This window comes from Myripristis murdjan, chromosome 12 (assembly GCF_902150065.1).
Source record: "Myripristis murdjan chromosome 12, fMyrMur1.1, whole genome shotgun sequence".
Lineage (NCBI taxonomy): Eukaryota > Metazoa > Chordata > Actinopteri > Holocentriformes > Holocentridae > Myripristis > Myripristis murdjan.
In genome coordinates, this window is record NC_043991.1 from 15156486 (window position 1) to 15182369 (window position 25884).

The 25884-nt window shown below is 40.2% G+C and overlaps 1 protein-coding gene across 7 annotated transcripts in view; it reads right to left on the reverse strand.

The window, feature by feature from the left end:
• Nucleotides 1–5: 5 nt before the first annotated feature.
• The window catches only part of LOC115369124 (collagen type IV alpha-3-binding protein), a 32712-nt gene continuing 6833 nt past the window's right edge, over nt 6–25884 (reverse strand). For 2 of the 7 annotated variants that reach the window (XM_030065685.1, XM_030065684.1), the window contains 16 exons: nt 15440–15556; nt 15127–15192; nt 9499–9606; nt 8830–8968; nt 7831–7914; nt 7519–7685; nt 6943–7035; nt 6763–6849; nt 5756–5848; nt 4099–4194; nt 3787–3919; nt 3621–3691; nt 3347–3475; nt 2369–2498; nt 2039–2175; nt 6–1954 (listed from right to left, as the gene is read on the reverse strand). In XM_030065685.1, coding sequence (XP_029921545.1) covers nt 2048–2175; nt 2369–2498; nt 3347–3475; nt 3621–3691; nt 3787–3919; nt 4099–4194; nt 5756–5848; nt 6763–6849; nt 6943–7035; nt 7519–7685; nt 7831–7914; nt 8830–8968; nt 9499–9606; nt 15127–15192; nt 15440–15556 — 1641 coding nt within the window. In that variant the 3' untranslated portion in view covers nt 6–1954; nt 2039–2047. Of the gene's footprint in view, nt 1955–2038; nt 2176–2368; nt 2499–3346; nt 3476–3620; nt 3692–3786; nt 3920–4098; nt 4195–5475; nt 5548–5755; nt 5849–6762; nt 6850–6942; nt 7036–7518; nt 7686–7830; nt 7915–8829; nt 8969–9498; nt 9607–15126; nt 15193–15439; nt 15557–25884 lie in introns of all 7 variants that reach the window. The other 5 variants (XM_030065690.1, XM_030065686.1, XM_030065687.1 and 2 more) reach the window with 5 other exon arrangements.

A 25884-nucleotide genomic window follows, 5' to 3' on the forward strand; every position in this document is an offset into this window, starting at 1 on the left:
CAAACTGAACTGGAGGATAAATTTATTTCTCTTTCTAAACAGGGCAAAGAAGTGCCACGTTGTCACAGTACATTTTTAAGTCGATCTCAACAGCATTAGTGTGAACATCTTATTTACAAAATTTCTCTCTAATACTACATTCGGTTGAAATGCAACTTAACTCATAACTCCTTGTCGAGGTGTCTGCTTTCCAGCCTGGCGTCTTTCCGCTTACTGTAGCCGAAAGCCTGAGCATCATCTCACCCAGAAACAATCATTCAGCTATAGTTTTTATCTTACTAAATGAAAGGTTTGGGAATGGGAATTAGCAAATGTCGCTGCAAAGCAATGAATATGAAGTTATGAAGCAATGATATGGCCAATAATAATAACCCTTTCAGACTGTTGCTAAACGTAACCTTGTGCTTAGAACAAATTCTTTTGTGCCATTGTTACTGGAGAGACACGCAGCTGTAACGTCTGCTGGAAAACCACACACTCAGAAGCCTGATTGATTTCTTCACTAAAATACTGTGGGAGAGAAGTTCAGCTGGATCAAAAGGTGAAGACAACATGGAGTACATGGCCATGAGGCACTTTGCTAGTGATTTCATGGGTGTACTAACACCACCCTTATCCCATCCTAAAGCATTAGTTTCTTCTCTTATTACATAGACTAAGGCATATGGGGTTGATTCGACCCCAAAAAGATTTTGCGGACGTTCAGCAAAATTGTTGGTGACGGCTTATACAGTTTGCTAAACATTTTAAAAATTTCTTTATGCTACTGCAACATATAAACAATGACATAAACATAAGCCAAGTAAATAATGTCTTTTGTACATTAAATATCTGGAAAATGTGTATTGTCTCTCCATCAGTACCAGCAGGTGTGGTCTTCACCAGAGAGACACAAGAAGAGTCACAATTCTCAAGTCTCTGTCATAGGGGTCATGAAATCATGACTGCCCTCAGGACTCTCTCTACACACAAAGTGAGTTTTTAGCTCAAAAACGACTTAATCACAATGTTTTACTAGCTAATATTAGCAGCATAAAAGAAAGCTTAAGAGTTTACTGATCATTACAAAAACAAAAATTCAACCCAAAGAAGGAACAAAGCCCATTTCTTACAAAAAAGACAACTACAAAGAGCAAGACTAACATTGTTAGTTTAGTCTCTTAGCAGATTTTCTTGTCTATGTATATTTACTGTATATATTAATACATCTGTCAGAAAAGAGCAAAAAGTGACAGAACAGAACAAACATATTTGAGCTATGGGGGAGGGGGGCAACCCATAAGCAATTGCAATCCATAAAGTATTTTTTTCATATGAAATCATAGCTCTGTTATGTACGAATGAACTAGAAATATTATTTTCTATGAAAATTCATATGGACAAGTAACGGATATAACCACCAGAGGGTGCCACAATGACTTTCCCTGACTGGAACCACCTTAAAGCTGCTGTGGGCAAGTTTGATAAATAGGGGGAATTTCTGGGAGGAATTTTGGTAAAATTTGAAATGACAACAACCACCCCTTCAAGCTCTGCTGCCTCAGGATCACATTTAAAACCACTGCTATTGCTGAAACACATCAGCAAAATTTATTTGATGCCCACTAGCCAGGATCGGCTAGCTGATTTGGGGCAGAGCAGAATACAAACAGGGTTTTCACAGTACATTTAGTTTATGGAAACCTGTTGGAAAAGAGTGGGAATTCCACCAGCTATGATCAAATTGTGCTTAGAGACACTTGCCTGCAGCAGCTTTAAAGACTGAGGTTTGGCAGCTGAAAAAGACATAAAGAAGTAGGATGGTCATGGCAGCAGAGTAGCTGTCAGTGGTCTGGATGTGCAGGACAGCAGACGATGGGTCCTCAAAAATTCCAGGAGGGGGCTCTGTTCACATCTCAACTTTAATGAAGCACCCTGGAACGACTGAGTGGCTTCACATCACGTTGCACGGTATCTGTTGAGTAAAGATTCAGTTACTCAACCCAAGGGCTATCGATGGATACATGAAGCCAGATTCCTAAACTGTGCTTTGTTTTACCTGTGCGCCTCAGAAGAGGATGGGTTTGCCGGCCGTTTTTTCTTGGACGTAGGAGGTGAAGCGCTTTAGGAACTTGGGATACTCCCTCTTTGCCACTGCCCTGAGCACGGAGGCAGGAGCCCAGCCTCCCGGGTTCACTGTAAACAGAGAGAGCAAAACTTGTTGCACAGGATACTGTGTAAATATACAAAGAAAAGCTGTGAGTTCATAAGCATTTATTTTTTTTATTACACATTTAAACTTGAGAAGGCATGCATCATGGTTTAGATCCTCATTAGGTTGGGATCACACAGCATTACATAAAGGGCCTGTTCTAATATCACCACGTACCATTGGCGACATATGTTATTTTACACAGGATGTTGTCCCTGCTGATCTCTTTGTCTCCCTCTGGTGGGCTGACCAGTGTTTGACAGATCATGGCGATGTTGATTTTGGCACGGACACACCTGTTGGTTGGCTGTGGGATGTGACAGGAGAAATAATTAACAAAGTAGCATCATACAGACGGGTGACAAATGAATCAACATAAAATCACCATAAAGTATCTTAGTATGATGTTGAGCCAATGTGAGCCACCTGAACAGCTTCAGTGCTACCTGGCACAGATTCTGCAAGTCTCTGGGACTCTACTGGAGAGATGTTCTGTAGATCTTCAGCTCTTAACAGCTGTAGTGTTCAAAATTTCCTGTCTAATCATTATTTGACCATCCAAACTCAAAGATAATGGCCTTGAAGAATAGCGTGTGAGTTTTGTGCTGTCTGGATGCATTAATACAGGATTTCTGCAAGTCAAACTTAATGCCTTTTAAGGCAAATTTTAATTAAATCTAAGACAGTTTTTTAGACAAATCATCTTCTACTTAATTAAATAAGCATTTCAGGTAAGTACAAAGGTACTATATATTGGATTAATACAGAGGTAAGCATTAGGTGGGAATACAGTAGATTAATAACTAGATGTCTCTAGAAGTTACAGGTTTTCTAGCTATTGTTAAGTGTCCCTTAGGTGCAACTGCAATAAATCCATCCATTCTGTTTTTTTCCATGGAACTCGGGGCATTTAAGTTCAACAATTTTCTAGGATTTCTCTCTACTGGTAAATATGACAGGTACTTATAAAGGCAGTATCAGGTTCAGTAGATTTAGTTTTGTAACATAAGAAATGTTGACTAACTTTGGATACAAGAAATAGAAGGATAAATGAAACAACACACAAAATGTCATGTGGGAATCAAGACCTCATCAGTTCTAATGTTAGACTATGATGAATTTTAGACATTTTGCGGACACCTTGTAATAACTCACCTGTGCATTGTCATGATCCACAGAGAAATTGCAGACCAGCCAGGTGTCAGGGTCATTCTCATTGTTGGCCAGGATCTTTCTCATAGCCGACAGGTACAGCACATCTCTCTGGGATGCAGGCCACACCCGCTGCAACACACAGATTGGCTTAATATCATGATTCAGCAGGACACGACACAAAAAGTGAGTTACTGTGATTAAAAGAAGCGGCCCATGACCATGTAACATCCAACCTTTCCTGTAGAATGTCTCAGTGCAGCCTTGTGACTCTTACCTTGTGTGTTTGATAGACAATTACAGCATTGTCTGACAGCGTCTCCACAACATTGAAGTTTTCAATAGTGGCTAAAAAGACACAGAGAACATGAGTGAGTTACAGTAGAGGAATATTTCATATCACATTTTAAACTGGCACTGATTTGTATTCAAAGAGGACTTACTCTCCCAGTCGTTGCGGTAATCAGTGTCCCAGAAGTAGTGGCAGACCTCATGACCAGTCACCCCCTTAACTGAATGGGTGGCCTTCAGTGGGTCCAACACAATCCCGTTCTCCTCTACCTCTCTCCTGTACACCTGGAACACACATGGCAAAATGTAAGCATACACTGTACTTATGTATTAGTGCAGTATGAGACTGGTTACACGGTGTTCCACTTTTATGAATAAGTAGAATTCTATGTAAATGTACTCAATTTTGTGATTAGAGTGCAGTAGAGATTTAAATAGGGTTGCCAAGATCTGCTGTTGCCCACCTTCATTTCTCCCTCTTCAACAACTAGCTGCCAGTTGGCATCTCCGCCCACATCCTGCAGGGAGTAGGTCATGTGATTCTGCACCATCTCCTCCACCTATCACACAAAGCCAGGGACAGGAAGAGGACACGAGGTTAGTGGCGCAATGACGTCTCAAAAAGGCGCCGGAAAATCTGCATGGCACAGTGGGATGGAATCAGCTCCCCAATTTACACCTGGTTGTTTCATGCAACTCGAACATTCACCAAAGTTCTACACAAAGTGTAACCTCATGTGACACGGACGTCCCCCAAAGTACAAAAGTGTATCTTCACAGCTGTTTGCCGTGGTCATTTGGCTGGTGTAGAATAAAAGGGCGAATATACTGTTTTCTGTGGTGATGAGTCAGTAGGGCAGATCATCAAATATACATACATTTTACTTGGCTAATGCAACTCCATAAATACTACAAACTGCTACAGTTTAGCTGAGCTTTACTGGAGAAGCAAAGTGAATTAAAGGTTCGATGTCTTTCCACTGCTTTGGTCCTCCTCGCTGCTAAACCTCTCACCTCAGAGAGTTGCGACTTGCCTTAAGTCTGTATGTTGATTTGAATGGTAAAGACTGTTGTACTCCATTCAAGTCAAGAAAATATAGGGAGACGTAGCAAGACACATTCTAACATTACCAATCTAGTTCACCTCAATCAAAGTGCAGAGCAACGTCGGCTCCCACTGATTTTGGCTGTGTTTTTGTGTACATCATCATCCACAGCTGTATATTCTCTGCCAAAAATGATGTTTTCCATTAACTTTAAAAAGTGAATAAAAAAGTAACAGACAAACATATTATTCTGGCAGCTCCGAGGGGCAGAATATCAATCAGAATATCAATAAGGATCGCGATCAGATTTCAGTTCAGCTGACTGGAGACAGGACGGACTAAAAAGTGTAAACTCAATGTGGCGAAATCTCATCAAGATAAAACCCAGATAGAAGTTGCATGACATGACCAGGTGTGAATGGGCCCAAGGTGTGCAGAGAAGTGGACTGAGTCAAACAACAGAAATAAAGCTTCACATGCGATGTAATTTCTCATGTGTCAGGACGGCAAAGCTGTGGAATACAAGGCTGACCTGTTATGGAATACAATGGAGGAGGACAATATCATTCAACATACCATTTTTATTTCATACACAGATATAAAATGGAAGCTCATGCTTGGATGTTAGGTGGGGCTTTATGCTGCCAGCGAGTCATGTAGGTCTGGGGTGTTACTGATTAAGCTGGTGCAGTGTTTGGGATTTCAGCAGTCATGCTGACATAGTACAGCCAAGACAGGTAAAACAAAAACAAACATAGGGGTACAGTGATGGGCTAAGCCGTGGCAGTGAGTTACCTCGGCGCTGAATCTGTGGACATCATGAGGAGGGGCAGTGACTATCAGAGCAAGAGAAGACTGACTATGGGGCTACAGAAGATGAGAACACATGAGATAATGGACAGAGGACAGAAAGAGAAACATTTAAAAAAAAGAAGCAAAATGTAATAACGAAAGAGGTGTGAGATGAGAAAACAATAAAAAAAAAAAAAAAAGAATGAGGAGACAAGATGAGGGGAGAGGTGGAGTGATGACAGAAGCATGAACATTGTTTAAGGGACTGAAGAAGATGGAAAACCTTGTCAGAGAATCTGTGTGTGCCAGCGCTGGAATACATGTCTCCAGAGGGAACCGGGCTGGACCTCTGTATTCTTGTCTTCTCACACTGAGTCTGGAAAAACACACACACCACGTTACATCATTAAGGTCAATTTATACTTTGGTGTCAAAATACCCCTGTAGCTATGCTGCTGGTGTCTGTTGTCCGTATCACGGTTGATTATCACTGATGTACAACAACGGGCAACCAGATGACAACAGACAAACTGGAGAGGTGCATCGCTAGGTTCAATGGTACAACACTGCATCCGCAAATTGTTAAGACTAGTGCATCCAAGGCTTCTACAATTATTTACCAAGCAAATTCCAAAAGTTTTCCATGACTTTTCCATGACTACATATCAAATTTCCATGACTGTATTTCTTTGGTATAATGAGTAAAGCGACCTGTACAATAGGGGGTGGAAACTCAAGAGAAAATATGTCTTATAGTGACTGACATGTCTCTTGACTCTGACTGCCTGGTTTCCTAGAATGATATATGAGCTGATTTCAAGGAATTAAAAATATTTTAATTGCTCTCCCTTCTCTGGTTCTAGCTTAATCATTATTAAAAATTGTCACTACTTTTTCAAAACTTTAGGAATAGTTCATCATTTTCCAAAACTTTTTCAGGTGTGGAAAAAGCATTCTCAAATGCCACATGTCAAGAATTTTCCGGGATGTATGATTTGGTTTATTGGTGAGAAATACTTCTAAACATCAGTTTGGGCACCATCAATGCATCTGACAGAATGTAAATATAACTGCCTCTGCTTTCATTTGTGTTTAGTGAGCAGAGAGTTCATAAAAACTTGACACTGTCAAGTGTTTTTGCTGTAAAGCAGAATTGTAAATGCTTTCACCACCTACACAACCACAGCATAGCTACAGTGACAGTGCAATGCAAAACTGTTAATGAGCCTTTAACTCACTTTATCAATGTGGTTATTATTTTAGGAATACCATGTGATTTTGTTTGCTTACCTGTTCCTCTATTTTATCTTGTCTGTCAAGTGCAGCTTCAACTGCATCAAAGAATTCATCCTCATTGATGAGGCTGTTTGGACCCTCCTAACAAAAAAAGGGGACAGGGAATATAAGAACCATTACTTACATGTAATGTGTGATGAACAAGTGCCTTATTTTGATATACAATGTCTTCACCTCGTAATCTGGTCCGCCAAAGTGAGACTTTTTCTTCAACTCATTGAGGGCCGATTTATAACTCTCTTCTATCCGTCGCCTCTTCTCCATCTCCTACACACACAAGTATCCAGAGTCATTGCATAAGCACGGCTGTGCAGAGACTCTCAAGAGGTTATGACCTCAGCCTCTGGAATGACATGTATGCCCCCACTAGCCTGGCATCAAATCCTAACAGAGTTTTCTCTTTCCTGTATCTCCCCTTCTCTGTCTCTTCTACAGCTTCAGACAAAATGCTAACATTTTTCACAGTAGCCATTTTGACATGAAATAGCAGGGTAAAAACAGGTGTTACTAATAACATTAATGAAAGTTGTGTTCCATTTAGGTCTAACAGAGCCAGGGTCCTGCTGCAATTAATGCAGACTCACAGGAAAGACTCAATTACACTTAAATGGAAAATAACCTTAATTAATGCCACTAGTAGCACCTGCTATTTCATGTCTCTGAAGAAGATTTATTCTCAGCTGGCATGGCAAAAAAAAAAAAAAAACATGTTTGTTTTGCCAAAGTAAATTAAATATTCTGCAGTCTTACGTTATGTACCTTATCCAGTCTTTTTTGCCAGCTGTCCTCTCTCTTCACCATGAGGTCGATACAATGGGACAGAGTGGCCAGAATCCCAGCTGTGGTGGCCTTGAATGTGATGGCCTCGCCTTTGAAATCTATGCCATTGATTCCCTTGGGACTCAGCGACTGGAACACTGCATATAGAGAAATTAACGTATTGGGAATCAAGCAACTGGCATTCTAATCAGCAAGCAGCCCACCTGAGCTGGCACATAAAAAATCCCTACATATTTAAGACTACACACCACACTTTATGAATAAGAATTCTGAACAACTCACACTTCTCTTTGCTGCCATTGTTGTTGTGCAGAAACTCCCCATCCGTCCGAGTGTTGGGGAAGTCATCCTCATCACCCTCCACAACTGAGATGGAGCGAGCATGAAGGAAGAACAGAGAAAGAAAGAAAAAAAGATAGTTGCTCAGCACAAGCCTTTTCTTGTAGGGCCCTGCTGAAAGTCCTGCTGGAGACCAGAGTAGGGTAGTGCCTAGTGGCCCATTCACAACTACAGCACGGCACCCTAGCAGACTGACAGAACTCTGCTGTATTGGACAACATGACAATGGTCTGGTTTCATCTTCAGGATAGAGAGACAGAGAAAGGGAGGGGGACTGGAGGGAGGGGGAGGGAGGGGGACTGGAGGGAGGGGGAGGGAGGGGAAGGGAACAAAGGCAGGGCTTCATTCACTGTGGTCATCCACAGGCACCCAGCGCTTTGACAAAGTACAAGCTGCCATGAGCAAATGTTCTGGCAGCCAGGAAAGAGAAGAAAGGAGGGTTGGTGTGTGTGTGTGGTGGTAAGGGTGAGGGGGGGGACAGGTCAGAATAACTGCTTTCTCAGTAACAGGGCAGACAAACACATTCCATACAAGATACAGTACATGTTTCTACTAAACTCCAAATATTTTCATAATGCATCACAGCTCAAAATTCTCTTAGGCAAAGCAATTGTTTGTTGTACTTCTACTGGACAGTAAGGTACAGCACAAACCTGCATGCTGAGCCTTCTTTCTGAATACTTTGTCAAATGTTTTTGGTCATAATACAGTTTTTCCACAATGATATCTATAAAACACTGGCAAAAACATCAGTGTTGAAGAAACAGAATAAAATGCAGAAGTGCAATGTCACCAGTTTCTTTCCACACCATATTTCTAATGCCATATTATTCCTTCCACACACTTCATGAAACATCTATGCAATGAAACAAACTAGAGATGCAAACCAGACTATCATAAGTTGCTCTCTCTTTGAAGAAGAGTGGCATCTGTGGTTCTTACTTTTGTCTCTCTGCAGCTCATCCTTGGACACGGCATCTGCGCAGCCGTCAAAGTATTTCTGAAGCGTGTCCACCTGCCTGCACAATATATCTCTGAAGGTCTCCATCTCAGCCAGCTTCTCTCTCAGGCTGTGACCTTTCTGAGGGGACAACAAGGTAACACATTTTTTATGCCATGTTCACGCCAGATGAAATTTTAAGTACCAATGTCCCACTTGTAAACATCCAACTCGAAATAACGAGGAATGTCATATTTTTCTAATTCTCCGATACTACTTTTATCATACATGCCTTCTAACCAAGAAACCAACTCTGCCTGTCTCAAAACTGATCATATTCTGTTAATGGTTTAATAATGGTTTATTAGTGTTACTTTAACACAAACTTAAAGCACTGTAATGTTAGCAAAATTTACTTTCCTGTTATTTTATTTTCCAACTGACGCGAACACTTACAAGTAATACTGACAGAAATCTTTCCTACCTCTACCTTCCATTGCATAGGACATTAACATGGCATTAGGCTTGGAGGATGTCAGTGCTAATATTGCTATGTTTACATTGCAAAGACTTTACTTTCTTGGCAATTGCTGTCTGTTGGCAAATCTAGCATCTGTTTACATGTCTAAAATATCTGAACACCCCTCACCTGTGCAGATACAAAGACTTACCTTGAAGGAGGACGTGGAGGTGGCAGAGTAGCCGCTGGTGGCTGAGGTGAGAGACAGCATGGAGCCATGTCTCCGCAGACTGGACTCTGAGCCATAACCAGACTCAGCCTGTAGGGAAAAGGACAAGCGGAGAGAAAGACAAACATGATGAAGAGAAGTTAGTCACGCTGTGGAAGAACAGCTCATGGACAGACCTGTTGACACCAACCAAATTATAACCGGACTGTCACACATAAAGCTCTCTAAGGCTACATTCAGACAGTCACTGGAACGTGGTCTAGATCTGATTTTTTCCTCAAATATGACACATATCTGATTTTTTATGCCAGTGTAAACAGTGAAAACTAATGTGAAAACTTAATGTGACATTTTCATTCATTTCTGATTTGGTCCATTTTGATATGTAGTCCTAAATCAGATCTGATTCCTGCTGATGTGACACTGTATGAACACTTTGATCAGAAGTCGTGTTTTTCCTAACTACGCATGTTCATATCAGTGTCATCATTAATTCATTTGCAGCAGTAGTGGGCCAAAACAAAATATGGAGGAGGATCACATCAACAATGACAGGGAGACAGGAGGTTACAAATTTAATTGATATACAGATATATTGTAAAATCCTTCAATCAAAGCCCTTTTTGCCTTCTTGACCTCACCCCGATCAGCTGACAGACTGCCACCACACCACGGTTACCACAGAAAACTATTCAAGAAATGAATGTCTGCACCACTGTTTCATTAATTGTGATCGAATGTCACGCAAATAACATTTTCTGTTGTTCAGCAGCGTGCTTGTTGTGAATGTGGGATCATGGCAGAAATCTGTCCACAGTGATGTCAGATTACAAGCCACATGCAAAGATGAATCTGAGCAAGGCAAAAAGATCAGATCTGAGAAAAATAAATAAAATTGGGTCACTTTCAGCTGCAGTGTGAACCTAGCCTAAGTTCTCTCTGCCTTGTTGAGTTGTCAAACCTAGCCCATCATATTAGCATGTATCAGATGTATTCATAACACAATACTTTCATTTAGTTGTTAGCACTGTGTCACTTGTCATCACATCCAATTTCCATGTCCTATAGTCTTCATCACATCAAATTTTAATGAGAAACCCATTCCTATCTTTTGCAACATTGTATTCGTCCCTGATGAACTGTGAATTATAAAATGTGGCTGTAGATATATTAGCATTTAACATATTTAACTGATTTTTTTTCAAAATTTTTTTATTTGTGTTTTGAAATGGAGCTTTGTTTTTAATTATGTGATAAAACTTTGACAGGATGCATCGTGACATCATCCAGCACAGCAGCACAACACACCAGGTTCTTGGAATAAGAAAAACATTCCTAAATATAACACATTGTTTGGGATTTATAGAGTGCTCATACATTAACAAACCTGATCACTGCTACATTCATACCACCCCTTCTTTTGCTATTTCTATTATAAATATATTGCTCCTTGCTGTTTTTAATCTATTTATGTTGTTTCTGATATATATTTTCAATTCTATTCACTTATTCACACTATTTTTATCATCACTTCTAAGCTACTATTATTGTCTTTGATATTGTTTCCTTTTCTGTCGATATCCAATTTGGTGTTTTCTGATAAGTTACTTTGCCAGTTAATCCTAATGGTGAGCCCTATTACTATGTAAGTAAATTTTGAATTAAATGAAAATTAAAAAATAAATAAATGAATGAATGAATGAATAATAAAAACAGTCAGGTTCTCTGACCTTGTCAGAGTGGAACATCAACTGTATTGCTAAAAGCTGAGGAGTTCCCTTTTCCTTTATTATGTAACAGGCTGGCCCTCAGAATAGCTGGTGGGAGATAGCAGGCAGGAAAGGTTGAAAAACACAGATCGCTGTCTCTAGCGGGGTAAAGAAATAAGTGCTCTTCCATTTTTAACCACTTGGGGGCAGGAAATTCACGTGGCTGCTATTTGTGAAAGCCTGGGGTAACTCCCGGCCAACGACCAGAAGTAACACTTCACCTGCGTTCACATGGATTTCAAACACTGCTGGCTGTCCTTCAGCTGGTCTACAGGCTGCCTCACAACAGTGTTTCACCATACAGACAGCACCACCCAACAATCTTAAAGGAAGGCTTACTTTATCTGTCTGATGAAGAAAAAAAATCTAAACAAACAGACTCTGTTCCACCTACTTGATGAAATCCGACAACATAAAAACAAAAAAAGCAAAATTTATCAGCTGCTGGCTGTGCTGTCAACATATAACGCGCAGAGCATAACCTCAAGCTACGAGCAAATAGTGTGTGAGTCTGTGTGTTCCAAGTGTGTGCATACTGTGTGCTTAGTGATTACAGCTCCAGTATACACACACTACTGACTCCAGACAATAAACGAGATAAAGCCTGAAACTAAAGCTGATGCAAATCTCTAAGCCTGACGGAAATAGGCCTCTAAAAGACTCACCAGGTTATTGTTTGGAAAGAAAAGGGCTAATAACTGACTATCAATACACTATACAAGATTACCTTGCATTACCACTTCTCTATGTTGCATTACTGTCAGAGTATCAACAAACTGTGAAATCCAATAACAAGCTAAGCCCATATTAAAAGATAATCCAGAAATAAGCAAAGAGCATAATGCCTTATGTCATCAGTTCCAGGCAGGAACTTATTTTGACAGTTGTTTAGATGACTGGCATAGGCCCCTGTTTTTCCATTTGTAGATGTTTAACTTTCTCAGTCTATAAGAAGACTGAAATGTTGGCCGTGGTGTTTTTGTGTCTCCCTGGAGAGAGCTGACACTGGGCTGCAGAGCGCTGTGAGTAATGTAGGTTAGAAAGAGAAGCAGGGCCTTCTAGCAGGGGGAAGAATTTTCAGTGGTGACTCACTGTGGCGGGACTGGGAGGGGGGCACTGTGTGTGTGTGTATGTGTGTGTGTGTGTGACTCACTCCCTCCTGTCCTGGCTGATTCACGGTGGCTCCCTGGAACTGAGGAGTGAGAAAGTAGGGGAAATAGAGGGAGGGGTGCAGCATGACAGGAGGGGGGATTCCCTAAACTAAGGCCCACAAATGAGCTACAAGTGTTTTGGCAGGGAGATTGAGGGTGTGGTGGCGATTTTCTCCTCGTCCATGTCAAACGTATTCACATCTACATCTATACAGTCTGAATCATGTCTATCTTAACAGCACAAAGCTGTATGCTTTCAAACAAACCCCAATACGAAACCGTTTTACTTTAATGTGTCAAGATTGTGCAATAACGCCTGTAAATGTCAAGGGTGTGTTACATTTAAGCTTAAGGGAAGTTAGATGCAAGACTTTTTAATACCACTTGAAATAAAATTTAAGACATTGAAGAAAAACAAAAAACCTGATTTGGATGACGTTAATGCGAGAGGCATATGGTAAAGTATTTAAAAAATAGATGTTACCAATGATTTTGAGATTTCAAATTGCAGCTGAAGAAAAAAAAAAAAAACATAAAATCCTACCTCCCATGTCTTAGCATTTTTAAGACATGAAAGATTGATTTAAGTCATTTTAATACCAATTAAGGCCTTATTTTTAGATTTAGTAAATTCAATAATAGTTTTTTAAGGATCCATGGGAACCCTGGTAACAAAAACACATGTCGCTTTAATATTTTTCCACTGTAACTTTGACTCTGCTTGTTCTCCATTATTTTTATCCTTCCTAAAACCCCACAGTGATTTACAGCAGACATCTCATTTCTGTCTGTACTCTCTGTCTAGCATGAGTAATGAAGCCCTGAATACTGGACTGACAGATGTGGAAAAAATTACAAACATGACTGTATCAGTGTACAGTTGCTTGTGTGTTGTAGCTGGCTGGTGTGTATAAATGTGATCATAAACATTCAGCGGTTCTTCCCTTCGTCCATTGTCCTCTTCTCAGTGGTCAACAAGGGAACCCCCTGCCTGCTTCCTGTGTCCTTCACACTGAATAAAAACAAAAGGTGCCACCCGCACTCCCCCTGCACTACCAGCGTATCTGCAGGTTTCAACAAGTGAAATGTAAGACTTTATAAGACCTTTATTAATAGCACTTCATAACTTCATGGCCATCCAAACAAGCCACATAGTCTACCAGTACTGGAATTGTTTCAAATACAAATTTACTGTCAATGAGTGCTCTTGATACAAGGAGTATTTGTTTGCAACAGTATGAGCTGGTTTCACATGCAGTCTGAAAATGTAAAAGGTTTGTTTACATTGGTATCCAGAGCTGCTGGTGTGCTTTCGCAAATCAGATATGAGTTTGGATTTTCACATGGGACACTGTTGCCATTACCCCGAGCTGCAAGGTTTTCCTGCTAGGACTGTGCTGTATCATGATAATACCAGTATAAATTTGTATGCAAAGTGTCATAACATGATATAATGATATGATGACATGTTGCCTATGCCTGTCTTGCCTACAGCAAGCAAATCTCTTCCCACAACAACATGGCTGAAAGTCAGAGCAGCTTCAGCCTCTGTCGAGGAATCACTGCAAAATTTTCCACAGGGCCCAGGTATATTGATGGCCACCCAAACATAATTAAATCCTTTCAGGGTTTCACATTAGCGCCATTAGTTTCCCATCATCCCTGCATTCCCTTTGTGGTCACAGTCACCATGCAACCAGCAATTTGGTTTGCCCAGACACACACACAGTCTTGTTAATAGTAGAGCTGGGAATCAAAATTTGTTACCTTTATGGCACCTTAAATGCCTCGCTACTACAGATAACAAAGGAGGTGTCGTTCAGTACCATGTTAATTTTGATTGTTTTGATATGTCATTAACGACAAACCACATTCAAACGCAACTCACCTAGCTGTCATGTAAAAGGAAAATAATCAAAGATGTGACAACACACTATTGACGGAAGACGGCAACAGAACAGACACATACAGGGACAGAGAAAGACAGAAAGATGGTGTGTTGTGTGTGTGGTAAGAATGAGAAATGTGTGTGTTTGTGTTTGTTGTGTTGTTGGTGGTGTTGTGGGGGCTGAGGGAATAACAAGGTGAGGGTAATAAGAGTAATACTAAAATAACACTAAAATAAGGTGGAGAATTAACTTGAATTAAAATGATGAAAAAACACACAGAGCACTAAATATTGGCTAATGTATTTTTTCAAATATTTTCAATAGACAATATCTGGCTTGATGCAGATTTTCAGGTACAGACTTCAGGTTTCCAAGCCAGGATTCACTACATTCACATAAACAAGCTACAGCTAGCGAACTAAGTTGTTGCAAACTTCTTGTTCAGGATGACACAATGCAAACATTTTACATATTTGTTACAACTTGTCCTCCTGACAGTCCCACACAGTATTTAAGACCTATGTAAATAGAATTTAATTTAAGACTTCTTAATACCCCAGGTGTACCGTGACTACAGAACCAGTAGTGTGCTGTCTTAGTGTAAACCATGCATAAAATGTACATGCTTGTGCACAAACACATGCATGTGTGCATACACTCTGTATCACACTGGATACAAACAAAAGCATAAGTGTACATGAACACACACACTTGCTACTACAGCTACAGATGTGCTGTGCTAAGGGCAAGTTTAACACTCAGGATTTGGTTTGAGTCCAAGGGACTTGCTAGCAAACGCACCAGCGGTGGAGGGACGAGTACTGATCCCTGGACTCCTCCCTTCTCTCTGCTCCCTTCTCTGATCTTCTGATGAAAACACACATACACACAATAAGCATACAGACACACACACAAATGCAGAGATCTTTGTCCAGAAAGGTTAACTGGCAATTATTTGAATCCACTGTTAAGGTTAAAAAGGAATAAGCCTATGCTACTGTATTTGCGATGCAAGGCATTAATTTTATAGCAAGTTTGACAATGAATTTGCTTGCTTTTTGTAAAGCCACGGTTTGGCCTGCTGTATTAGTGTTCCTGTGTGTGCTGGACTCACCCTGTGCAGCTCAATGGAGTCAATCCACTGGTGTCTGTGCTCTGGGTCCTGCGCTCTCAAGTACCACACACTGTCATTCACACTGATGTCCAGCCGGCACTCATCAAACTCATGAGCCTTAAAAAAAAAAACAAAAAAAAAACATACAGATAAAAATAAAAAGAGAAGAAGAAAAAAGAGACATTAGTCTGTGGAAAAAGGCTGAAGGCAAACATTAATTGCAACAAACACAACATCCAAGAGCAAGAATTTCAAAACATTGCATTGGATTTAAAAGTTTTTTCACTGGGTCAGTGGAAATTTACAATCCTACAATAACAGAGAACATGAAAAGCACAGATTATGTATGATCCATTGCCAGAAGTTGGTATATAAACTTGGTATTCTTAAAGTTGTACAGTGTGAGTGTGTCATCAAAAAGTGAACAAATTCCTGACTGGGGATCCTTAAAGAATCATACATTATCAAAACCTGTCTTGATGCCTAAGTTCAAATGCTTCAGGATTCTGTGATATAAAGCAAATTACCAAAATGGTCTTCACAATATATCCAAACACCAAGATATACTTAAGACTACCAAAACCTTTCTCCAGTAATTGTCTTACGGTTCACATCATCGCAAGAGTACAAGCCGATCACTTTCCTGAGCAGGATGCGAGGAGAGACAAGCAAAGTCGAGTGTCCATTATAATTACACTGAAAAAGTAGGGACTGGAATCATTGTATCGATAATGTATCACAAGAGGAAGTATTGTAATATGTTCCATTATAGATGTTTTGTACAAACCACAGAAACAAGCACACTGCTAAAATCCTGACTGCTGATTTGTTAGATAGTGGGAGACAACTGGTTCCAAAGTTGGCTTTGACAAGTGAAAACATGGCAGTTAACCACAGTAACTATAGTGTGTATTTAAACTAAATATCTTCCTTATATGCCTATCTATAGATCTCAGTGGGACAGAAGACAAAGAAGAGTGTATCAGACACACTGTAGCAGCCTCCATTTTCAGTGACTGTCCCAGAGGAGAAGTGGCAGATAACTGGCCTTTTAAGGCAACTTGCAGGATGGCCATATTAGTAATAGCGTATAATAGCCCTCCTGTGGACTGTCAGCACTGGAAAACTGCTGTGCTAGTATGGCCAGCATCCAGGCTGTGTGTGTTTGTGTGTGAGTGTGTGATGTTGTGAGGGGCGGGGTGGGTGGCAGTGGCTGTGCAGCATTTACCATCTGCATCAGAGCTGAAGGACATCTCTGCCGTGTAAGCTCAGGACCCCATTGCTAAATCACTGTCAAGGTCTAATGACAGTGACAGAATCAGCTGGTGTACACATTTGAGGCCACATCTGTCTTGCTTGTTAAAGAGTAGTTCAGGACTCAGCTAGAGAAGGACTGAAAACTGTGAAAAACTGAACAAAAGGGGAACCACATCAGCAAGGCTACCGCTACATCACCATCACAGTACATTTGCCACAATATAACAACACAGCTGGGTTCCTTCAGGATCAGTAAGCCAGGCATCGGTAACCATTGTACCATCAAGGGCCAAGTGTCTGCAGGTTTTAATCAAAACACACTGGCAGTTGATTCCACTGGCTAGTACTCCAAACCAGGAAAAAAGGAATTATTGATTGGAATAAGCTGCTGTAGTGTTTGGATGGAATGAAAACCTACATAAACATGGCACCCATCCCTTAACTTAGCATTGCAGGTCAACGCAGGTTAAAAAAAAAAATATGTGAGACTGCTTCCTTTGCAGTTGGCCAAAGTAAATGAGATGAAATGGAAATCCAACACCACCATGTTTAAGTAGCCTAAGTGTCCATTACTGAAGATTGTATTTCACCAGTGAGTTGCACAGTAATAAATGACCCACTGCGGTGTCTTGAACCAGGTTTCATTGGCAGTGTGTGAGCTGGCTGTGCTGCCTGACAGCTGGACAACACTGAGGCCAAGACCAGATGCTCACTGAGGATAATGCACAAAATTACCCAGAATGCTGTCAACTTTCCAACTCAGATGTTCATTTAAAAGTTACATACGCAACACTTGGGTAAGATCATCCCATTACTAGAGACCCTGCGGTGAACAAAAGCAGGAAGGAAAGGTAGGAAAACGGGGTGTGAATCTTAACTACTGACGATGATTCAATTCAATTGATGATTCACTAGTGGCTGATTCAATTCAAGACTAATTTTTTTTGGGACTTTTCAATTCAGTTTTACAAATCACAATTCAATTAATCGATTAGACTGAGTACCTTTTTGCTTTACCTTTATGTGACACAAGAGCAATGACTAGTAAAAAAAACTACTTTAAAAGACTGTGAGTGCATACAAATATATTGGGGGAACTATTTATGATGATGGGAAGATTGTAATAGTCAAAGCATACTTGGTACTAATTATCTGTATATACTGTTTATAGTGTAAATTATGCTTCATATCTTGCTATCCACTTTGCTGCTGTAATACGTGAAATTTCCCCACCGTGGGACTAATAAAGGATATCTTATCTTATCTTATCTTATACTGAACCTGTATTCCCTTTTTGGAACCTATAGCATAGACAGAGTGACAACACACCCGCAAGCAATGATTGTGTCACATAACTTTTTTAAATGGAATGGTGGGTGTACACTAAAAGTACCTGACCAAGATCCCACAGAGGGATTGAAATGTTGGATATAATAACGGGAAAGAAGCAGTGCAATATGCGGGTTTTCTGTTTTTCATAAACGTAAATGTCACCTAGCACTGTGCTCGGATGTGCAAGTGTGCTGCGACATAATGAATATACATGTTTGTCAAAAATATATACTGGTTATATGAGTTGAGCACACTAAAATGTTGACACACATAAACAAATAAATAAAACAGTTGCCTGGGAGAATTGCAGGGTTTACATTTTAATCGACTGGACTCGCAGGGTCTACATCGGAAACAAAAGTTACATTGTTGATGCATTCTTCCACACTATCCATCTGCTTAGTGTTGGATAAGTGATGCCCAAATAAACCCCGTGCTAAGCATGGGAGCAAATGTGTGACTGTGGATCACCACTGGACTATAGGGCCACTGATTTAATGGTAAGTAGGGGCTAGGAATGAAAGCTGTACTGGGTGTGGGAAGGTCACTGCCATCCACGGCTAAAATACACAAGAATCAATCATGAGAAGAGCAGCCAAGAAGCCTCACATTTGACAGGATGGCATGACATGTTGAACTTGACCTCTGCCTTGGCCCAATGTGAAAGGCAAGCACACAAGAGAACTGGAATGTATGTGGTTAGTGTGTGTGTGTGTGTGTGTGTGTGTGTGTGTGTGTGTGTGTGTGTGTGTGTGTGTGGGCTGATGAACCAACAGCTGGGGAGATGCGTAAATGTGGGACAAAGTGGAAAGAGGAGGGGTGGGGGGGCTGGAGAATTTCTATTTAAAACATGTTCGTCACATTTCTGCTGCTCTACAGTGAAAAGCAGGAAAGAAGTAAAAGGAGAAAGTTAGGCGGTGATAAAGAAAAACAGATCTGAAAGCCTGATTTAAGCAGAATTTTAATCTTATCATATGAGCCTTGCCCACTAGGCCACCAGGGCAGCCAGAGCTACTGAGGTTCAACAAGTGTCACAGAAAGAGGACTCTTGCCAGCTGTTTTTGAGCAACAGAAGCAGTTAAGATGATTTTGTAACCAAGGCTGCTGTAAAGGCTCTTTTCCTTAAACTGCATGATGATGTTCAAGTTTCACACTGTGCAGAATGCTTTGGCACCTGCCTCATTAGTAACAGATCATGTCTCAAAGTGATACCAAGTCTCTGCTGTTTGCAGGCTGCAGCAGAAACAGTAAGGTGTCAGACTAGGTGACTTTTATCCACTCTCTAATTAACCAGTTTGATGGTCCAGGTTTTATTTTTTTTTTGTCCTTAGTTGACAAGCGAGTTTGTATTTACAACAAAACAAAGGACACCTCTGTCACCAAGTCAGTTTCTTTATCACCACCTTACTTTCTCCTTTTTCTCATGCAAATGCTGATGGCACCAGAGGACACATCATGGAGTCACAAAACTCAACAAGTATCATGATCTCGCCAATATGAGTGCTGTCACAAAAACTAAAAAATTAGTTTGAGACATTATTGTGCAAGATGAAAATAATCTGTTCTGATCTTCGATGTGGCACTAGAGGAAAGGTCATAGATTCACCAAACTTCATCATCTTGGCAACATGTTGTCACCAAATTTCATGGCAATCCACCAAAGGGATTTGGAGATATGTCTCCCTAGACCTAACTGTTGATGCACATGTTTGATATTTGTCCATGGCCTCATATCAGTTGTGTGGAACCCAGCAGCAGCCCAGCTGGTCCAAGTGCAGAAACATACATGATTATATCCTAAATCCATCTCATTAATGGCAAACACATAGATTCTAAGGATACATATTTCTGGGACTTGCTCCATTTGTTAAGTTTGTCACCATAGGACTTGATAAGGAAACATGTTAAGGGAAAAGAACTGAGATGGGCCAGCCACAAAGTTTTATGAGATCTTTTATCTTTAATACACATGGATAGCTCAAGAATATCAAGAACAGTTTAGGAAGTTTATAGTTTATCATAAATATGCTTCACCAGATTCAAACTATTTTTATCTGCTCAGTGTTTTTTGGAGATGTGTTCTGCATATTAAAACACTCAGAGGACGCTGGTCACAGTCACCTCTAATGTTTTCAGGATTTTTCTGCACTCTCTCTGCACTCTTTCTGCACGTAACAAATTCAATGCCAAATTCAAAATGATGAGACTAAACAGCTTCACTGTATTCTCTCCTAACATAAACTTCCTATCCTGCTTCAAAAAAGATACCCCACCCCTGCTCACCGTTCCAGCTCTTTTTTGAGCCAGTGTACGTGTTCGAAGTCACAAACTCCACAACTGAGTGGGGTAGAGGCCCTCGTAAATGGTAACATGGAAGTACATGCAAGTTAAATACGGAGGGACAGAAACCAATGTGAACAACTGCAAAAGCATACAAAGCTGCAACAGACAAAAATAATGTCATACCTGTTTTCTGCACATCAAAGCAAAGCTACTTTACTTGTGCACTCTGCAAAACAGAGTCACAGGAATTCATTATCTTCAGCTTTTTTATTGAAAGGATTTTTTTTTAATGTTTCCCTATGAATATGTTTTATCAAATCTACTTTATAATTTGAGATATCAAGGACATTAAAGAGCACCAATATAGGAGATTAACTATAGAAATTAACTTTGCATAAATTAACTAGGAAAACAAAAACAAATAAATAAAACCTTTACTAAAGACCAGTCAGAAAAGAAGAATGTCGGTTGGTGCATTAAGTTAGTCAGTTAACTACCCCACTCAGTTCAGATCTTGATTTTTGAGTCATGGTGCAGCTGGACGTATCTTGGTTTCGGTCTTGTTTCAGATCCTTTAAACCACTCCAGGACAGGACAAGATAAAGCAAAAAGGCTGATAGGAAGGAGGAGATGCTAACATCTGTCATCGCAACACGCAAAGAGTTATAGACTGGGACATGTGGCCCTTGGCCCTCCTCCTAATTGACCCTCTACATACAGGATGTCACATGTTATGAGGAAGAGACACGTTTCCTGGTTGAAGACACTTTGCAACTTAAACACGTAACCTCAACTCACCCATAAAAGAGCTAATTCTGTCTATTTTTACCACTTCCCTCCAGCCCTATCTTCTGTCTCCCTCTCTCTCACTCTCTGTCTCCCCCATTCTTCTAACCCCTCGTTGGTAGATTTAAACAGATATGGTGAGGAAAAGGAAGGAAATAATTGTTTAGCAATAAAGCTGCCAATGTAGCACATTCACAGATGAGGGCATGCCTCCAAATTCAACACATCCACTACTGATCATGTTGTGTAGGTATTTTTGCACGCAGGCATACAAGCACACGCATACACATGGTGGTGTGGAGGCAGGTTTGGATCAACACAAAACCATACAATCTAAAATGTACAATTTACAAGGCTATCACGAGAGATTCCATAACTACCTCAGTACAGCTGCGAAAGTCAGAATTCATTATGGAACTTTAAAAATGTTTTCATGAAATATTAAAAATAATGTTTATAAAATGTGATCTGTAAGGATAAATTCATGTAGGTGGCTTGATGACTGAGGTATTTAAAAGTAGTCAGACTGGAACAGACAAGGGTTGTGACACAGCTGAAAACCTGGAAACAGCATCAAATGAAGTCCATACTGTCATGAACATCACATAACTGGTTGGCAGCAAAATATGGAGCTCTTTCTGTTAGAAAGATGACAACGACCAATGCCCAACACACATCAAAATCCCTGTGAAAAAGTAGAGAGCTGTCCAGATCAATTGTGGTAATTCAATGCTTGATGGCTTTACTTGTTTGTTGTGCTATCAAGGTAGCTCAAAATTTTCAGATATTACACTTAAAGCAGTATTGGTCAAAAGTCTAGTATTGTGACAACACTAACAAAATATATTATGACAAGCAGGGCTTTACTCTACAGCAGACCTCAAGAGAGAGCTCTAACTGTGGAGCTAGTGCATATTGGAGGGATATTCAATAATGTAACAAGGATGTACCTGCTAAACTACCACGCTGTTACACATATTAACATATGAGCCTTTGCCAACCTCACTCTTATGAAACTGAATAACATACAGCAGTGGTCTGTGAGCAGCGTCCCAAACACACACTAACCCTACAAATCTAGTGTTGGGTATGCCTGTAACACATCATTAGACAGTGACCAGACCACCCATGTGAACATGGCAACACCAGACAGACAATGGACAACAAGAACATGTGAGTTTAGGCTTAAGCATATAAAGATATTATTGTGCCACCTGGTTTGTTAGGTTACAATAACAGCATTCAGTCGACTCTTTAACACAAATTTTTGTGGTGACAAAATGTTTTCTTGAGAAGGTCTTTGCCAAATGTTCTCAAAAAGTTTAGAAAAGCCTGTCACCTATTATAAGTCCCTAATCCTAAACTGTGTAATTTACAGGCTGCGTAAATCTTTTATCTTTTATTTTACAAATTGTCGCCAGGTACAGCCATCTGATCAAATTCTAAAAATCACATGGGTTACAGGTCTGTAGGCTACATCAAATGTTGAAATTTAAGAAATTATCACAATTATCTTAATTCAAGGCAACTGATTCAAAAGGAGGCTGTTCATTTCATGTTGAGAAGACAAAGGATTTAGTTGGACAGATGACAAATCAAGATGGACAACTGCTCTGGAGGCAACAGTACAGGCAATATTATCTTTGAGAGAGCAGCTGTTGGAAATCATATGAAATAATAAATTATCAGGACCTTGCATCTGGCCAGACAATGTTTATATACTGTAGCCAACTTGATTTTGAAAATGTAAAACCAGACATGCAGCCTGATAAACATCCCACTGAAAAAAGAGAGGAAAAAGAAAGAAAAAGAAAAATGTTTCACTGTAGCTTCAAGATATGTACGTATGTATAGATGGAGACAGCTCATATGAAAATGTCTGAAAAATAGTTGTCATGAGCTAGATCGTGTTTGCCTTTAAGGCCCTCCTATGAAACCTTAAAAACAGCTAGAGATGCTGATGGTTGTCTTCATTTACTGAAGACAACCTTCTGGGTGTGGACCGGCAGACCTTGCAAAAATAGCTAAATAACTTCTACACTGGATGAATGAATGCATAATTGTGCAAGAGTTGAAAACATTCACCACAACTGCCAGCCTGTCTTCAGATGGAACGACATACTGGTCTTGCTGCCAGAGGACAGCTACAGCGGTTTAATTAACAAATAGCAGGCTCTCACACATCCTACAAGCAGCTGTGGTAGACAGATACTGCTCTCAATCTATCCTGTTAGAGACTCATTAGGCAGTAATGCCAATAAAATCAAATATAAAAATTTTTGATGCGCAAGTGAGCATGCCTACTGCAGTAAGATTTTATGTCAGTGTGAAGCAGGCAAACATAACTTACATAAAATGATTTCACATGATTTTGGAGACGACTTCACCAGCAAAAGCCATGAAAATAGCCCAAAAATCCTGTATCTGTGCTACGAAGTGGTGTGATGGGTTGGGGGTGCAAGCAAAATTGTTGGACACCAAAATTGCACTGTGCCATCACATGTGTATTGACACTCTCCTCTGGAGCACTCCCCACTAATTTTGGCACAAGCGCTGTCTTGGCACAAATCTACCAAACGAGCAGAGGTTGGCAAAATTCAACCTGTGCTCAACAAAATTACCACTTCGCCCTCACTAAGACACTGTGCTTGAACTGTGCTGACAGAAAAACAGAGCCCACAGTCTGGTACTCAAGTCAATAACCTATCCTAACTGTAAATGCAATGCGTCTCCAGCTCAAATGTTGCAAGTTGCAATGATAACCTTTTGCATACAGTTCCAGCCAGGAAATGAAGGCAAATAAAAAACTAAGACGGAAAACAGTAATAACTCAAAAAAGGATTGCCAGGACTCTCGTGAATGCAAAGCAAATTATGTATTTCCTCTCATTTTTGAAGGACTCAAATACAAGACAAAGTAATGTTATTTATACAGTAAATTAAGCATTCTCTCACTGAACTCTGAATGGAAACATATGGAACATGATGAATTTGCCTCCCTATTACAATAATAATGCCCAGAAAATGTTTTGTTGAGGATGACTCATTCCACTCATTGTGTATAATGTGGCAGGCCTACTTTGTAAATGCTCAATACTACCGGTTTAGAGGCACTTGCAGTAATTCCAATTCACTCTTTCATATCACGCACTGAATGGGAACATTGAATTTGGAATAAAAGGAGATATGGATTTCACTTGGTCCCAAAGCTCTGTGTTCTATCACCTCCAGCAAAGAGTAATTTAAAGCCCATAAATGTGCAGGCAAGAGCAGGGAAAGATCAATGCAAATTTCTCCATGGAGAGCCATGAAGAACCAGAGCCCACAGGTGGATGCTGTGGTGGTGAGTGTGTGAAATGCACAGGCAGCAGCAGCAGCAGCAGCAGGGCGAACAGCAGCAGGTGAGTTTGACAGTTTAAACAGCCCGCCAGGCTTTTGAACTCAGCTGAGACATCAGATGATCACAGTGCCACTTGAGCTGACCACCTGAAGTAGTTCACAGGCTTTGGTTAATTTCACGTGTTGAATTTCAGCATTGAGGTTTTGTTTAATATCACTCCTTGCAAAGCAAAATTTGAAGTCAGCAGAAGCAAGAGTAGGGATAGATTAATACATCCCACCAAAACATTAACCATGCCATCAGAGCAGATATCCCCCTTTTTTTCTCTGAGTAAGATGCCATGACAAAATTGACAGCTGTTACTCCTCTGGATGTGGCCTCACACTCTCGCCTTGTATGAAACCTAGGTGGTCAGGCACAAGCCTCTGCACAGCCATTCCTTACTTGGCCCAGCTTAGCAAAAAGCTGTCAACAAGTCATGTACTATCTTGGCTTTTCTACTTTTATCTTGATATGCAGCACTAGCAGCGAACTGTAAGCTTGATATCCGGCACATTAACAAAGCTTATATAAGCACTTAAGTCTCTTCTTTCTAAGCTTTAAGAAAGGCAGTAGACTTAAGCTGTGCTTTCAGTGACAGCATAGATTTCACAATGCAATGATTACCAAGGTTTTCCATTCTCACACAGGCTCAGACATGGCTACATCTCTCTGGGGACAATTCAGTTTCTTATTATCAATGTTACTGTTAATAATCAGGTATCATGAAGGAGCACTGCAGATTTCCCTCCCTCTCCTTGTTGGTGGGATGCAACATGGCGGCAGGTGCATGCTACCTCTGTGATGGTGGAGCAAGCTTTCTCTACAGCGGTAACAGTTTATTTATTTATTTGTTTATGTAAGGCTATTGTTTAATTGTTAGACAGCCAAGTATTATTTTTACTACAAAAGAAAGAAAAGCAAGCAAAGCCTCTTTGATTCTGTGAAGACAGCAGAGTCTAGATTTCAAGCATGTCACAGTTCTTTTTTCATTCTGACATTTTTAAAACTGTTTTTAACTAAGGTTAACTAAGTTTTTAACTTGTAGAGTAATAAGCTACTACATTATTCAAAATTCCCACTCCCTAGTATGTCCACATTTGGCATTTAAGCTAACACCAGCTAACATTCACAGCCAAGTTACATTATAGAAGACTTGGCTGTTGCATCAACAGCCAATTAAAATGCTGATGCCAGAATTAAGTTAAAAGGTGTGTGCAACCAGGTTTCAAGTTAAATTGCAGGGGGTGTAACAGTGTGGTCCAAAGAAAATCTGTTGCATACAACTAAGTTATGTGAACAAATCTCACATGTAGCACCGACCTAAAAGAGTGGCTTGTAACATATCAGCAAAGAATAATTACTACTCAGCTGAGATGAATCATGCAGCAATGGGAAAGAAGGCTAAC